Genomic DNA, 17,530 nt, shown 5'->3' with positions numbered 1-17,530 from the left:
ATATCATTAAACGCCTGAAGCGTGGAAGGCCATTCGATTCCAAGGATAAAAATCCTTGAAAAAGAAAATTCATATAGAAACACGATGATCACAAAATAGAGAATGATATTCCTGAATAAACACATATAATGTTCCTGAAGAAACACATGATGATGAAAATGTTCTGTCAGAACTATAAACTAACGAGAATCGTGAAATCTCTATCAATTATATTAATACTGGAAAAATATGGAATCAAAAAGATATAAAAGAAATTGATGATATATTTTCTTATAATGTGGCAATCGACATCATAAATGATAATGAAGATCATGAACCAAAATCTTTGGTGAATGTAAAAATCGACAGGATTGGATAAAATGGAAAGATGTCATCCAGGTTGATTAGATTCGCTAAATAAACGTAATGTTTTTGGACATAAACACCTGAAGGTGTAAAACCTGTAGGATACAAATGGGTTTTTATGCGAAGCGAAATGAGAACGAAAATGAAATGTAAATAAAAAGCTCGACGTGTTGCCACAAGATTTTCTCAAAGGATGAACATTGTATTATCGAGACAATTAGTCTTCCAGTCATGGATTAGAATTCGTTTCGATATTTGATTAGCTTGGTATCTGAAATTGAATGCGTCTATGGTGTACAGCTATTATATGGTCACTGATAGTAATTTATAATATAATCTTATAATCTTATGTGGGTGTGTGTGTGGTGTGTGTGTGTGGTGTGTGTTGTTGTGTGTTGTGAAAATCCTGGGATTTATGGCCTAAGCACAAGTTCAAACTCAGTGTTATTCTGTGTTTTCATATGGGTAAGCAATCCCCGAATGTGTAAACACTATGTCACTTGATGAAAAGTTTGTAATAATTGTCATATTTTTCATAAGCACAACATTCAGATGTATATGTGTATGATGTGATAAATAATATTTTGGAACAAATAAGGAAATTCAAGAAGTTGTGTCATACTTGAAGGAAGAATTTGAAATGAAGGATCTTGGAAAAATAAAGTATTGTCTGTGTTTACAAATTGAAGAAAAAGAATGTGGAATATTTGTTCATCATACAAATTATACAGAAAATATCCTTAAACGTTTTAATATGGATAAATCAAATACTTTAAGTACTCCAATGGTTGTTAGATCATTAAACATAGAAAAAGATTCATTCCGTCCATGTGAAGATGATGGAGATATTCTTGGCCCAGAAGTATCATATCTAAGTGATATTGGTGCCCTTATGTATCTTACAAATTATACAAGGCCTGATATATCTTTTGCTGTAAATTTATTGGCAAGATTTAGCATACATACTTGGGACTTTTATATTCAAAAGATGCTAATCCAAGTATAATTGGTTATGCCGATGCTGGATACTTATCTGATCCACACAAGGCACGTTCCCAAACTGTATATGTATTTACTCGTGGAGACACTGCAATTTCTTGGCGTTCACAGAAACAAACGCTCGTAACAACTTCATCAAATCATGCCGAGATTATTGCACTACATGAAGCAAGCCGTGAATGTGTGTGGTTAAAATCAGTGACCCAACATATTCAAATCTCATGCGGATTATCATTCGACGAGAAGCATGTGATATTATATGAAGATAATGTTGCATGTGTTGCTCAAATGAAAGAAGGATACATAAAAAGCGACAGAACTAAACATATTCCTCCTAAGTTCTTTGCATTCACCAAGGAGCTTGAGAAGAATAAATATATTGATGTTCGTCACATTCAATCAAGTAAAAACTCATCAGATCTCTTCACAAAAGCACTTCTTACGACAATATTCAGAAAGCACATATATAATATTGGGATGCGCAATCTACAAAATTTGTGAAGAATTGTTCATGTCAACATGAGGGGGAGTTTACGTGACTGCACTTTTTTTCCCTTACTATGGTTTTTATCCAATGGGTTTTTCCTAGTAAAGTTTTTAACGATACAGTATAAAAACACGTAATGAAGACAATCATTATGATCATCATCACAAGGAGGAGTGTTGAAAATTAATATTTAAAACATGTGTATTAAATATTTGAATGTTGAAAATAAGAGTTGTAAATAACGAAAATTAGTGTGTGATGATGTATGTAATGATGAATTTATTTTTGGATTATTTGTAAAGAAATTCTATAAATAGCCCAATCATTTGTGAAGAAATTCACAATTGAGTAGAGAGAAAAATATTATAAAGTGTGTAGTATGGTAAATTTTGAGAGTTTGAGATTTTTACTTTTTACCATAAGTTTTTATTTTTTCACAACACTACTAAAATTATTGTCAAGGAAAGAAATTTCAACTTTTTGAAAAATTGTGTTTTGGCCCTTTCTGACATCAATTTGCTGAGATGATGGCTCTCAAGGAAAGGTGCATGCGATCGATCTTCGTTGGAAGGATTGGATAGTCGAATCGTAGGCACTAGCAGTGTTTAATGCCATCAAGACTCCATTCTTTTTTCTCCATGGAGGAACCACTTTTTTTTAATGAAGTAAACATTCATTAAAATGGTTAATGTTAGGTTACAAATACACTAGCCATCTTCAAAGACTAATAAAAATTACACAAATCCTAACGCAATCCAATCATAACAATAAATCTACCATGTCACTAGAGCGAAGAACATTTCTGAAAGTAGGAATCTTGATTTTCTTATGAAACATTTCACATTTGGTTCTTCATTATCAAACATATCTTTGTTTCTCAAGTTTCAAACGTGATACACAGAAGCTACTAAGGCCGCACTGCACATCCTAGCCAACATTGAATTCCCTCTATAAACGGTTCGAAATGCTTTCAATACTACCAAAGGTGACCCCATGATTTTGTGCATTCCAAGCCATATTCGAATATCATTCCAAATACTCTGACAGAGAGGGCAATCAAAAAAGAGGTGTAATAAAGATATATATGCCCTCTTACATAGTACAAAAGATTTATCAATCACAAACTGTAGTCTAACATGTGTGAGTAGCTTCTCATGAGCAGTCAACTACAACATAAAGCGGTGTTTCAGTAGTATACTAGATTTCATCTGCAGAGGTTTCTACAGCGAACCTTGTTAGAAAAATGAGTTTTGCACTCGTTTAGAATCGATAAAATAATTTGAACGAGCTACGTAGCGAATGAAATTATTTCTCGATTACCAATTAGGGTGAATGAGAAATTAATTGAGTTAAAATTTTATCGAGTGAAAAGATTGAATCGAAAGGATTTTATTTATATATATATATATATATATATATATATATATATATATATATATATATATATATATTATTGTAATATATTTCTTTTTTCTCTCTAAATTAGTTCTATATGCGAATTTTTAAGTATTAGCGCTTAAAGTTCAAATTTTTAAGATATAAAATCTTAATTTTGAATTTTCTAAGCTTATACGCTTAAATTCGAACTTTGGAATTAAATTTGAGGGTTGTCTTCTAGTTTTGAGTTTTTTAAGCATTTGCTCTTAAATCCAAATTTTGCAAGATTTAAACTTTGGAATTGGATTTTTAAGTTTAACGCTTAGAATTCGAAATTAGAAAGTTTGCAGACCATATTGATAGGCTAAACATCTCAAGTTTGTGTGGCTTTAAAATTTGTAGTGCTACTATTTTAAAATCGTAGTCGTTGTATCTTGGGAAACGAATTGCCAACAATCGTGAGGATCGAGGCGGGGCGATATCGTTTTAAGGAAAAAGAGTCAAACTCTTGCCTCGACTATTTTTTCATAACCATTTAGTTAACTCATTTCTATCCCTTGATTTTCCATAACAAAAAGAATATCATACCAACAAACCTCCCCTACCGTGCAAAAGAACTTATAAGCATTAAAAAGTCAATGAACACTCCAAACCAATCATTTCCTCAAATCTGTTGAAACTCGGGACTTGTTGCAATGTTAATATTACGAGAAATTGGACTTCAGTCCTCAGCCGACAATTTTTTTGTGTTCAGTCCCTGAGTATTTTTTTAGTACCACATTTCCACATGAAGTGTACCACATTTCCACATGAAGTGTACTACATTTTGTATGACATAGTACCACAATTTTGTGGTTAGGGAGTGAACCCAAAGAAATGTTTTGATTGAGAATTTTTCACCAACTTCCCCAATATTATTGTGATTTTATTTTTATTTTTTTAAAAAAGTTGAATATAAGCTATAATTTTTCAAATATGTATATTTTCTCAACATTGAGCCATTTTTCAGAATAAATAATTAAAATTTACTTCAAAAAACCAAGAAACAGACTGCTATACCAACACACCAACATTCATTTGTTATTTGTTAGCATAGCCCAAGCAACAGATTACCGACAATCAATATAAATTTTTGAATTTGAATTTTTTTAAGTTTGGTATCCTTAAAATTTGAACTTTAAATTAAATTCCAGAACTGTTTTCTAATTTATAAATATTAAACAATACCAATACACCCCCCTTAAATTCAAGTTTAGAAAAATACAAAATCTTCAAACAAGGCGTAAAATTCAAGATTCGAATTATTTATGTATATAATTCTTCTAGCATCTACATAAATGTAAGTGCAAATAAATTTATTATCTTTATATTAAATTGTGAAATGCCGGTGGTGCCCATCTTTTGTTAGTTGTATGCAAGGTTCTAAAAGGCGTGAAGCGTCCTGAAGCGCGGATGTCGAGCTCCAAGCTTTTCAAGCTTAAGCGAGATTAGCACAGACTTAAGCGTGAAAAAGCGTTTTTTATATTCAGTGTAATTGTAATTATCTCAAACCAATAATTAGATAAAATAATACATAAATATGATAAATTTTATGTCTGATGCATTAATTCTCATATTTATAAAATCATAAAATATCAAAATTACAATCTTAATTTGTTTTTGCAACTAAAACACATTAAAAATGTTAAATATTTGTCAAATCATTATCAGACATGCTTAATCATAATTAAAATTAAAAAATAAACATCTAAATTATAAACCTAATTTATTATTTTAAAATAAAAAAACATACCTTCAAAATAAAAAAATTAATAGATGCGATCAATTGTAGTTAAGCACGCTTAATCAAACACCTTAATTATGCTTAATTCGGTCAAACTACAGTTTGACCGCTTTTTTCCGCTTTCTCCGAAGCGGGGCGTTTTCGCCAAGCTTCAAGCTTAAGCGAGCTTAAGCGAGCTTAAGCGAGCTTTTTAGAACACTGGTTGTATGGGCTCACGGTGTGGATTTTAGGTGGAAAACCACATAAAATTGAGGATAATTTTGTGTTAAAGCTTTTATACAACCATAATATTCGGTACATTTATTAAATTTATTTATTATTAATTTTCACAAGCACGCTTCTGATCCTCGTAGTCATTGATCAAATTAATGACATCAGATTTTATAAGCAACGGTGATCAACTTCTGGTAGTCCATACAAAGCTTTCACCCATAATATTTAATCGTTTGGGATACCTTTTCACAAAGTGTACATTTTTCCAACTGATAAAACTACAGCTTACACAAATGAGTTTTTATGGCATTAAAAAATAAGGCAGCGAACTCAACTCAATCCAGCACACGGGTGGTTTAATCCTATTTGACGCCCTGCCCCAGCATTGAAGTTGTTTCCAACAAATTCTCACCATCCTCGTCAACCCTGCTCCAACTTGGGGCTCTTAAGGTAGACGACCTAGTCTGGTTGAAAGCATTCCCTCTGAATCCTATTATTTTAGATGAAACCATGGGCATCACAAGAACTGAAGATGCGTGAATGGATTCTTCTCCGAGACCCAATGATAATGAACAAGCAGCCTGCATGAAACAAAGGCTTGAATATGTCATCATTTCAATCTGCTATCCAGTTAAAGAAACCCAATATGAGATGTTACAGAACCTTAGCTTTGACAATCAAGTTTGTAATCTTCATCTGCGTCACACGCACAAGTGAATACCAATCTTTAATTTGCGAATCCTCAGATGGCATGACAAAACTGTGACAATGGCAAATAGAGTCCGATGAGGGACCCCCACCATCGAACAATATTAGTTCAACAATCACAAAAAATGAAGTAATTGATTCTACAGAAGATATTGATTACTCATTTATAATATATATCATACTATAAGCCTTGGAAACTTTAGTGTTCCTAACCACTGTGCAAAGGGGTACCCAACATACTCAATTGTTTATTAAAAAAGTTTAAAATTATGTACAAACCAAGGGGCATCAGACTATATGACAGGTAAACTGGTCATGAGTTTCATCAATATCCTTCATGCCCAGATAAATCCCAAGACCTTGTTCCCTGATTGCTAGTATAGAATCAATAGAGCTAACAGAGAATTTGTTTCAACGCTGTGCTTCACCTCCCAAAATTATCATGCAATTTGTTAATCAGTAAATTGACTCGAAGACCTTAGCTGCTACGGTTTTATTGCTCCCTAAACTTGCATTGGTTTTGGTTGTGAATACTGACAAATACAACGTGACGAAAAGTATTTTAAGGAAAAGATAAAGGGGCGAGAGGTTAAGGATAGGGAGTGGAGGTTGATATTGTGGGACTTTTGAGAGCATCCTATTTATGAGATAACCTGATGTTATAATGGCTTCACCCCTTAGGTTTTTGGGCACACCTTCATGGTAAGGATCAGGGCTCTAGTGACAGCAAGAAGATCAAGATTATTTCTTTATGCAACACCATTCTGCTGTGATGTTGCTCTCAATACGAAAAAGGACTGCAAGATGAAGTGGTTTTCACTATCAAGTATAGGGAAGATGCTGTTGCCAAAGGATTCACTCAAACCCACGACATTGACTAGCATGACATATTCACCTCAATTGCAAAACTCAATATTGTGAGAGTACCCTAATAGTCTTGGATTTGACAATTGATATAAAAAATACTTTCCCTGACGTCAATTTACACGACGAAGCATATATAGAATTCCTCTGGGATAAAAAGAAGATCGAAGAAGAGTATGCATAGTAAAGAAATCAATCTATGTCCCACAACAGTCTCCAAGGGAATGGCTTGATAAATTTACAATGATAATTAAGAATTAGAGTTATGAACAAGCTCAAACTGATTGTATCTTGTTTTCTAAGCAATCAGATGATGGTAAAGTTGCCATGCTAACGGTTTGCATGGATGACATTATTATGCAAGGAAATGATCTTGCGTAGATAGATTAATCGAACTAATTTCTGGCAGGAAGGTTTGAACTTAAAACCTAGGTAATATGAGGTGTGTTTTAGGCATGAAGGTAGCCAGGGAATAAGGAATGAATCTTCATCTCGCACAGAAAGTATGCTCTAGACCTTCTTCCATAGGTAGGAATGCTTGGGTGTAGATCTACAGAGGCTCCGGTACGGCTCCCATGGACGCAAATCACAAGTTAGGTCTTGAAGAAGACTGAGGCTGTCGGCAAAGCAAGATATCAAAAGCTAATTCGTAACTCGATTTCCTTTCTCACATTAGACTAGACATTGCTATTGTAAATAGTAAGATAAGTCAATTTATGCCCTCTCCAAAGGAGAGACATCTAGAAGCAGTTTATGAAATCCTAAGACATCTAAAAGGTAACATAAAAGAGGCTTATATTTCAAGAAGAATAAAGATTAACTGAGATACACACATGCTCATCGGGTAGGTTCATTTATTGATATACGATGTATGACAGAATTTTGTGTCTATGTCCAGACAATCTCATAAATTTAAGATAAAACCAGTTGTAGCTCGTAGTAGTGCAAAAGCATTAGTTTACAGACTTGGCTCACAGAATTGCAATGAAATGTGGCTGAATCATCTAACGCAAGAGCTAAGGATGCCCAGCAAATCACCAGAATGTTGTGACAATGGCAGCTATTAATGCCAATCAAAAATATAAGGCAACTATATAGCATACAGTAATGTCCATTATAATATTGGAAGTTAATCAGCATTTCAACAAAGTGAAAACTGACAATGGTGTTGTGCGCATGACCCCCATTCCTACCAAGCAAAAAGCTACATACATTCTCAAAAAAGGCTTACGGAAAAACAATATTTAATGATCTGCTGAGAAATTATCAACATTTACACTTATGCCCGAGGGGTAGTTAGAAGATTATAACATTTTAGTCATCATTGGAGTATCTTATTATTGAATGTAGGAGTATTTTGTTTAACTAGAATCATTCTAGTGGGGAAAGTTTGCAGATTAGGTTATTAAGGGCAAGTTAGTTTTTTTCCTCTTTTTAATTTATTTCCTCTTTTGTCCTCTATCCATAGATGTAACTCCCAGCTTTTGATTGATGTAATTTTCAAGGAATCGTTATTTTGATCCTTGTTTCAGCAACAGTTATCATACCTGTCCATATTCGAATGAGTTGCATCCGCAGAAACCAGAGCCGTATCTTTGATTCCACCTCCTGACAAAATCTATAATTATTTCCAATACCCCTCATGAAGGTAAAACTAAAAATGGATCCCTATGTAAAATGAAATACCTTTTGCTTCATCTGGTGCCAACAAAGAAATGCCTATGAATACAGAAATCATTCCCAGAATGAACATTGTAGTTCGTAATGCATCAAGCACCTGTGTGAATACATGCAATTTTTACCATGAAATGCCAATATTGTTGTCCACCAGTAATAAAGCAAAAATGTGTCCAAGAAATGTTTTTGGGCAAATAGCATTTAGCACCCCTTTGGAAATCCAAAAAAGCGCATAACCCCTTCGATTAAATTAATGATCTTCTAAAGCCCTATTTTTCCAAAAATCAGGTGTAAAACCTCCTGCCAATAGGGGATTATGCCGGAATTTTAAAACACAGGGTTGTAAAAGATCTTTAATTTAATATAAGGGGGTTCTATGTTTTTTTTTTAAAATTTGAAGAGTAAGATGATAATTTCATTTTGCCCAAATTTAACTGATGCTCCAATTGAAGTAACTTGCTGATTAGACATTATGAATCAGGATTATCCCGAAAAATGCCAGCTATTTCTATCAACATTCATGAATAAATACCTTTTTCTAAACAACATTTTAATAGTATGAAAAAGAGCATGTCACAATATGTGATAAGCACATTATTGAAGAGAATACATTGGTAATTTCATCAGAAAAAACAAAACGAAAAATCACTGCTTCTACAATACAAAATACAAAAAGGAGAATAGGGCACTTAACCATATCGAGTTTATTGAATTCCCGGTAATTGTTTATTTATACCATGGTCATTTATTTGTTCTTTATCTTGTCTTATTTGGATTCAATTTCTTGTATAATAAAGTAGTTCTCAATTAAATTTAGGAAGCAGGCTGTACTGGTAAAGTTGAACTACAAAATCCCTCGTAGCTAAGTAAGGAGCGTCAATGAGCAATGGAAAACCTCAAAAGTTCAAGAGGCCTGCCAGATATTGGATATCTCAAACAATGATTTGACCATTTCAATCAAATTTTGATGGGAATCCAGATTTTTCCCCTTCTTCAACCATGGCTTATTCCGGTTAGTATTCCCTGGTGCAACAGCTGACTGAAATGGTCGGACATGTCTTTTTACTGACCAAAAATTGCTTCAATTTTTTTATTGCTGAGCAAACTGTTGGTGCTCGGCACACGAACACTTATTTACTTGTAACACATACAATATGCAGTGAATCGGAGTGCCAAATAGGTTGGACAAGCAACCTTTTACACATCTCATGTGCAGTATTCTAAATGACGGTCGAGACAGCCGAGGTGCCTAGGCAGTAATAAGCCGAGGTGCCCCTCGACGACCCCGCCTTTGTCTAAGACGGTCTCTATAGGCGGTCTGAGACTATCCAACGGGCGAGCAAACGACGGAGGTGGCCGAAGAGACAGCTTACACGGTCAATGATTTTAAAATCCTAGTCAACTGTCAAAGTCAAATAAATTTTAAAACCAGTCAAATTCAATCAATTTAAAAAAATCCTAAATATAATAAAAACGCATCTCACTCTCTTTTGTATTTACTTTTGGTTTCAAGGGTCCTCCACCATCAGCCACCGTCTACCTCAAACCACTTTCAGCCGCCGCCGCCTTCAGTCTTCACCTTAATTATCTTGTTAGTTTGCATTTATATTTATTTCCATTTTATCTAGATTGTATGATATTGTATGAAATTTGTTTTGGAATAAATATTATTTAATTACATAAAAAATGACGATTATTTGTAATTATGTACATTGCATGATTATATATAATTACTTATAAAAAATTGCTAAACAAATTCAACCGCTTAGGTGGCTGGGTCGGTTACTAACCTCCCCACCACCGCCTCCCACTATTTACAATATTGTTCATGTGTATTATCATGAACTATTAAGTATATTCATAATCAGGAAAAACGATCCAAAATTTACACTAATTTTGGTTTAGTATAAGGTAAAGATATAGCCCATATAAAATATCCCAACAATATCCATCATAATCCTTTTAAAGTCACAAAAAACTGGCGGAAACTAATGTCATGAGAAATTCACTCTTCAGTTGCACCAACTCAAACAGGTTTCAATTGGAGAAAGGTCATATACACATTCTACAAGTATGAACGAATCTCTGTGCAATTTAACGACTGTATAAATATTTATCATTTCAAAAAAAAAGGTCAAGAAAATGATCACTGCATATAGTGAAAATTTAACGTAGAGGATGGAACACCTGATACTCCTGGAAATACATGAATCCTGTACAAATGGAGAAAAATGTCCAAGCAATTTGGAACATTGGGACAATGAGTATGGCATCAAACAGAGACAATCCTTCGTTCAGCCTTGCCATCTGCAGACAGATGTTAATACAAAATCAAACATTAACATGATTCATTATCTCACGCAAACATGCAGACTTTTTTCCCACCACTAGAAAAAAAAAGTTGATGTCATGATGATTACCCAAAATCCAGCTGTGCTAAAAAATAATAGAAGCATAGAGTAGGTGAACCAGCTATGCAGCTGATACCCGCTTGAAAAGGACAACCTTAACAGATTTGACCTATACGAGTGAACAGGAAATTAGAAATGGATGTCATTAGCATTTTATGTGCGGTGGAGACCCATTGGGCCACAACTTACAGAGACTTTGCAAACAATACTGAGCATGATCCAACAGCACCAGACACAACAGCATAAGAAAAAGGAAGAAGCATGCGCCAGTACGGCTTGATGTCATTCCCAGGATTAGCAAGCAGCAATTCTCCTTTCCTGAATTTCCAATGGTAATTTACATGGACAGATAGAAGGATCATAGAAAGGAAATGAAAGATATAAATTTAATGGAAGGAAGATATAGCCTAAATTCTGCCAGGTTGACAAACTTCCTTGTACCTATATACTGAGTGATGAAAGCCAACAACCAAAACCAAAATCAGACAGTAAATCAGGAAACTAACGCTGCCATAATTCTCTGCCAACTGCTCGGGAGTGTAAACTGTAGAGAGATAAAGAGCATTTAAAAAAACTCTATATGCAAATTTCAGAGTACAATAAAATAGAAATATAAAACTCATCCATGTACCCCTATCCTATTCAATGCTTGTCAAGTAGCAACTGATAATGCACGAATACTTCACAAATTAGTCCAGTTGCTGAGTTGATGAAAATATCAACCAGTATTTTTGGTTGGGGGATAATACGGGCGTGTTTTCTGTCAAGTCATTCTATGCTTCTTTTTTCCCTTCTCAAAACTTTCCTACTCTTCCTGCATTCGATCATATCTGGAAAACTCCTGTCCCACAAAAAGTGCAAATGTTCTCGTGGATCGTGGCGCTAGGTAAAATACCTACAGCCGATGTGGTGCAAAGAAGATGGCCAACCTGTGCCTTATGTCCTAACTGGTGCCCGTTATGTCAATGCAATGAAGAGAGTCAGGACCATTTACTGCTTCACTGTTCATTCTCAAGGATGTTGTGGTCATTGGTTATGCAGGAAATGAGTTTCCAGTGGGTATTCCCCCGGAGGGCTTCAGATATGTTCATCAGCGCCCCGGGACTACACACGGGGAGGCGAGCTCGCATTTTATGGTTTGTTACGATTCACATGCTATTTTGGAGCATTTGGCTAGAGAGGAATAACCGAATCTTCAAAGGAAAGATAGCAGACGTCAACGCAATTTGGGAGCTCGTTAAGTTCAGAGTGGCGGGTACTATTACAAGGATTAAAGATTTTCATGACCTTTCTGTTTCGGATGTGATTAGGGATCTTAAGTTTGTAATGTCGTGAAGTTTTGTTTTCACGATACTTGCATTTCGCGGATCGCTCATCCGCTAATATTGTAAAACTTTTAAATTCTATATAATATTATGTTTCCGATCAAAAAAAAAAATATCAACTAGTATTTCAACAATAATCAGAAATGACATGATTGGGTACGAGACAGAGAAGAGGGAAAACAATGTTTCCAGCTCAATTCGGTACACAACATTGACATTGGTAAGCATAAGAAATCAAATATCGAAAGAAAATATAGCCAACTCGGTGCCATATTAACTTATGCAGTACCAATGATAAGGACCAAGCATGTATTTGCACTGCATGGCTAAGACAGAGAAAATTCATCTCTACACCTCAACCAATTATGTTACTATGAAATCATCAGGAGTGCGTGTTGATATTTTTGTTATCAGGTACTGAGATGGCGAAGAGAAAGATACTGACAAAGAACTGAGATGTGAATTCAATTATATCCTAATGCAAAATATGGCAATAAACTAGTCTATTAGTTGGCAAACCCTTGATTTTTTCGTCCACCAATCATATTGAAGAATTTGCTAAAGCTCGATTAAGATATTCCAATGGAAAATCAGTGCAAAGTCAAACAAGACTCTTTCTATCTCTGGAAGACTTGTGTTAAGACTTCATTTGGCATATCTATTGTAGCTTCCACTCCTGAACTTAAAGTTTCCAAGCATAAAAAAGTTCCACTCTTGACCATGTACAGACTCTATTAATGACATGAGATATTAAGATGATCTCTATACCTGATTAAAAATCAAAATATACCATCATTTTGAAAATTAATTAAATCAAAATGTATCTAACAATGCTGAAGGAGGATAATCTGTTAAAAAATAAACCTCTATCTGAAAATATATCCCACATATTCGAGTGCAGTTAAAGTTTGGATTTTTCAACATTACCAAACAAAGCACAAGCAGCTTCTTGTCATGTACCAGAAACATTTTTTTGCTAGTGTGAAAAATTAAAATGTTACAACCAAGTAAATATTGTTTGAAAACTACTGTTCATATAACTTCATTTATTTTCCAATTCTTTTGAAGCAAAAATATCTGATCTACGTGCCCTCTCTAATTGTTTGGAAGCTATATTGATAGAAAAAATAGAGGTTTGGCAGCAGGAAGTTGAACCAAATTCTAAATGCTCCAGAAACTTACATACCTGGCGACTGGTGGTTACCAAAAGCAACTAGGAAGATGTTTCCGAGCACAATAAAGGCTGTGGCAACAAGTACTCTGTCAAAAACAGTCCCGATAATAACGATTATTAGATATTAGGGAATAAATAAATCAACAAGATTGCATGCTATTCAATTAGTAGAAGTACGCTCAAGCTTAAGAATTTAGATTTAAACATACTTTACAGTTACAGTTTTATTTAACACGAAGTAGGAGAATGCAATGTTTGACACAAATTGGACAGATCCCAGAGCTGCAAGTAGCGACTGCGGATAAAATTTAACCAAAAAAAAAAGAACACAATCAATGAAAGGCAAAGAAAAGGAACAAAAAGGAAACAGGGGTTATGGACAAAGAAATAGTAATGAAACCCAAAAAACTTCAATTAGGCATTTATCAACCATCAAGGTAAAGGAAACATTTTATAAATGAATCACATTTTCAAATGGTTCATTCCAAATGCCAACTCGCCATCTTACTGACCTGAGCAGCGTATCCAAAGGAAACGAAATTAAAGCAGTTTCCAAGAATGAAAAAAATAATACCTGCGTTTATTAATAATATAAGGTATCACTTGTTATGGAATTCTTCATGAAGTCGAGTGTATTTAATGCATTTAAAAACAAGAAACTGATTAATTAATGGTACCAATCCTCCAGGTCTGGAAATATATAATGGGCTTCATGAAAGACTTCCCGTGTGTCCCATCGATGCCAAGTATGGAATGCTTTTCTCTCTACAAATTAGACACATGTAAATACTGGTTAAAAAAAGAAATTAGAATACCGCAACAGGTCATAAGAGTCTTATTTTCTTGTTTTGCATCTATTGTGGTTCTTTCCAAAAAAGGAAAGAACTTGTACAAAACCCATATAAAAAATGATATGAAAATTAAAAGATTATTGCATTAATTTTAGAACTCAATCAACTCATTATTAGCTCACGGTGTGTCTGTTCCAAGATTACAACGTTTTAAGCGGGTGGATCACTCACGGATAAAGCTCACTAGATTTGCATAAAAGCACAACTAAAACACAAGACAAGATTATCATTTCAAAACCACTTAAAGATGCACCAAAAAGAAATAAAATATTCAATCAAACACCATGCAAAATTACATGCACTGAACAAAAGAGAGCCATCCTTTTGCACTCAAGAACAAGCAACACGCTTCATGCATAAAATGTAACTTTTCCACAGAAACACTCTGTCGGTGAGCGAGCAATTTATAAAGACAAATTGGAAAGCATAATGTACCTCGTCAAGACCCAATTTAAGAAGGTTAGTTCCAAAATTGATGGCAATGCTTCCGAAAAGGTTTATGAAGGCTCCAATCACCCACTCTCCCATTGATAAAAGATGTGAAGAAGCAACTAATGGAGTATGTGCAAAATTTTGATGCTCTTCGCCGACATTAATCACTAATGTTGCAACTCCCAGTCCATCTGATTTTTTGGGTCCACCGACATGGGCATTGTAGCTGATTAGCGTCCAGGTCAGAACTTTGTTCACCCAAACTGTATGCCCATCAGGAAGCAAGAACAGACAGGATGGATTGAATAGTGACGACAGTGGCCAAAATTTGACCGAAAAGAATACTCCCCAGGAGAACTCGTGCAGCTGATGGTTGTGGTGTACCGGTATAAAAATGTCAAACAAGTCAGGAAACTACAAATTTCGGCAAAAAAAAAAAGCATAAGCACATAAATAATTGATGGTACTTTGTCTCGATGCAAGTAGGCCATCATAGTCGCAATTCAGGATAAATAACTGTACCTTAACCAACCTATAACGTAAATGGAGACGAACTAAAATCAAATCACCATATTGAAATCGAATCAACGATAGGCCAGCTAGGTTTTAAAGCAAATGGATTTCTCCCTATCCAACGGTGGTTCAAATACATAAGAGTTACACATCAACCATGTTATCTGGCGACGGCAAAAAGTTTTGAGAAAAACCGAATGCCCCAAAACTCAAATGCTAACTAATCATCAAATCGAATTATAAACAAAGACGCGTCTGGATCAGGAATTAGGCATTTTTATTACTTCTTAAAGCAAAAAAAAGGTGTAAAAACCATACCGCGCCGGTCGGCGGTGAAAGATTTGATGCCCTTTGTTGAATTCAAAAGCCAAAACTGTAGTCGGAAAGATTTGTACTTAATAATGACGATATGGGATAGCTATTGGAAATCAGTACAGATGTAACTTTGCCTGAGAAGAAAAGAATGCGGGGAGGCTAAATTAGCAAATTGCAATGGAGCTTCTCATGCATTTGAGGAAAATAAAGATGGAGAGAAGCAACGACAAAATATAAATCAGACCGACGTTTTTGAACGTGGACTCCAAGCCATTTTGAATGTTCTTGGATTCTGGCTTTCTACCTTTGTTCCTAATCTTCTTCTTTTTTAACTATTTCACCGTTGTAATGATTATTTACACTATTTAAATTGTTTTATTCAAACATAAGCTAAATATACTCTGCATGACTTCATTTGTATGCGGGGTATTGTTTAATATAACATCGATCAATTAAAATATATTTTAAATACATTTGAATAGGTATTTAAAAAAAAAAATTGACCGCATCTATTTTCCCAGTTTCTCCTTGTATACATGATCCAATAAATATCATAACATTGATTTAAGAGAGATTAAAGAAATATCTTCAATCCAAATTTCAATTTAGGATTTACTCTCTTGAACACAAAACTTTAGTTTGCACTCCTCAATCTTGACAAAAGTTATTTTAAAAAAAACATAATTGGTTTTATAATTGTGTCAGAGATGATATCGGAGTCAAGATAAATATTTCAAATATACGATATTATTATTACTGTGTAATTAAATATTTGAAGATGAGATTTTTCTCAAATTATGGATCTGAATATACGTTCGAAATTCATTATTTACAGGACTTATTCTAATAATTCGGAATATTTGAGACAAGAAATCTAACCAAAGTTAGACATCAAAAGCAAAAAGAAAAATATCAGAATCCTAAGATAAATTTATGATTCAGAGTAATAGGTTCCTACAAATAGTCTCGGATTTCTCTAAGCTTTCCGGAGATCTTAGATATATCCAAAAGACAATATGAAACTATGACTAGTAGTTATGCTATGTATTACGTAAAATTGAAGAAATCATTGAGAAACAATAATAAATTCTTGGAACGTTAAATGATATTCAAACAAAAATCCAAATTCTAGAACAACAATCAAGTTCTAGTAAAAAGATCTCAGAATAAATGTTGATATCGTCCTTTGATACTGAATTCTTATTACATCAAATAGGGAAGGCAAAAGTAGTAGAAAAACATTTAGCCAACAATGAAAAAATGATCAATCTAATTAAAAATTATCAAAATATATATTAATCTGATAACAACAATAGAAAAGATTGGTCCGTATAATCTTCAAGAACTTGTAGAGTCTTTTGCAAACCTCAAGATCATAGATCTAAAGATGAACACGAATGTGGATGAAAACTCTATGATTAATAAATAACTTTACAATAACCACCAAGAGAAATTGTGGGATCCTATGACACAAACATGGGAAGAACTAGAACAAATTTCCAGACTAGTGGAGAATCACGCCCAACAGTAACAAGGTCAAAAATAAATCAGGTTTATTTGCATTAAACACCGTATGGGAAGACTATTGAGAATCAATACGTACATATAGAGTTATAATTAAACTTGATGTACTAAACTTCAAAAACATATAAGGTCTTGTAGATGATTAGACATTTTAACAATGAAAATCGTAGCAGGAACACTTGATCTCAACAAATAAAAATTCATTAAACTTTTAGAAACGAGTCTCATGAGATTATTCAAAATCTCTTGTTACATGATTTCAGCAGAAACCAAAGAATCAGTCTTAGCAAGAAAATCTATTGACGAGATAATCAAAATAATGACTACCCTATTTAAAGCACAATTTATAGGAGTAGACTATTTTAATAGTCAAGACACGGAGAAGAAAATTAAATATACTCAAGTTTTGTATAGTCTTAAATTACATGACATCTCGAGAATATATTATGTTATTCACTAAATATAGATGGAAGTCATGAGTCGAAAAAAATATAGCAATGCAATTTTCTTCACTAAAATGCCAAGTCCCCGG

General features: G+C 34.0%; 1 protein-coding gene across 1 annotated transcript; it reads right to left on the bottom strand.

The window, feature by feature from the left end:
* Positions 1-5,347: 5,347 nt before the first annotated feature.
* LOC140806398 (probable magnesium transporter NIPA8) lies at positions 5,348-15,793 on the bottom strand. Its single transcript, XM_073163049.1, has 14 exons — positions 15,478-15,793; positions 14,650-15,012; positions 14,041-14,128; positions 13,876-13,937; positions 13,573-13,658; positions 13,376-13,449; positions 11,306-11,408; positions 11,054-11,182; positions 10,874-10,973; positions 10,641-10,760; positions 8,463-8,553; positions 8,324-8,384; positions 5,868-5,964; positions 5,348-5,785 (listed from the first exon to the last, which is right to left on the bottom strand). Exons 2-14 carry the CDS (start codon positions 14,740-14,742, stop codon positions 5,567-5,569), a joined length of 1,323 nt encoding a protein of 440 aa, XP_073019150.1. The 5' UTR covers positions 14,743-15,012; positions 15,478-15,793; the 3' UTR covers positions 5,348-5,566.
* Positions 15,794-17,530: the final 1,737 nt, after the last annotated feature.

The sequence above is a fragment of the Primulina eburnea genome, chromosome 11 (assembly GCF_022965805.1).
Source record: "Primulina eburnea isolate SZY01 chromosome 11, ASM2296580v1, whole genome shotgun sequence".
NCBI lineage: Eukaryota > Viridiplantae > Streptophyta > Magnoliopsida > Lamiales > Gesneriaceae > Primulina > Primulina eburnea.
The sequence above is the reverse complement of the archived record's forward strand: the minus strand, read 5'-3'. Positions and strand labels throughout refer to the sequence as shown.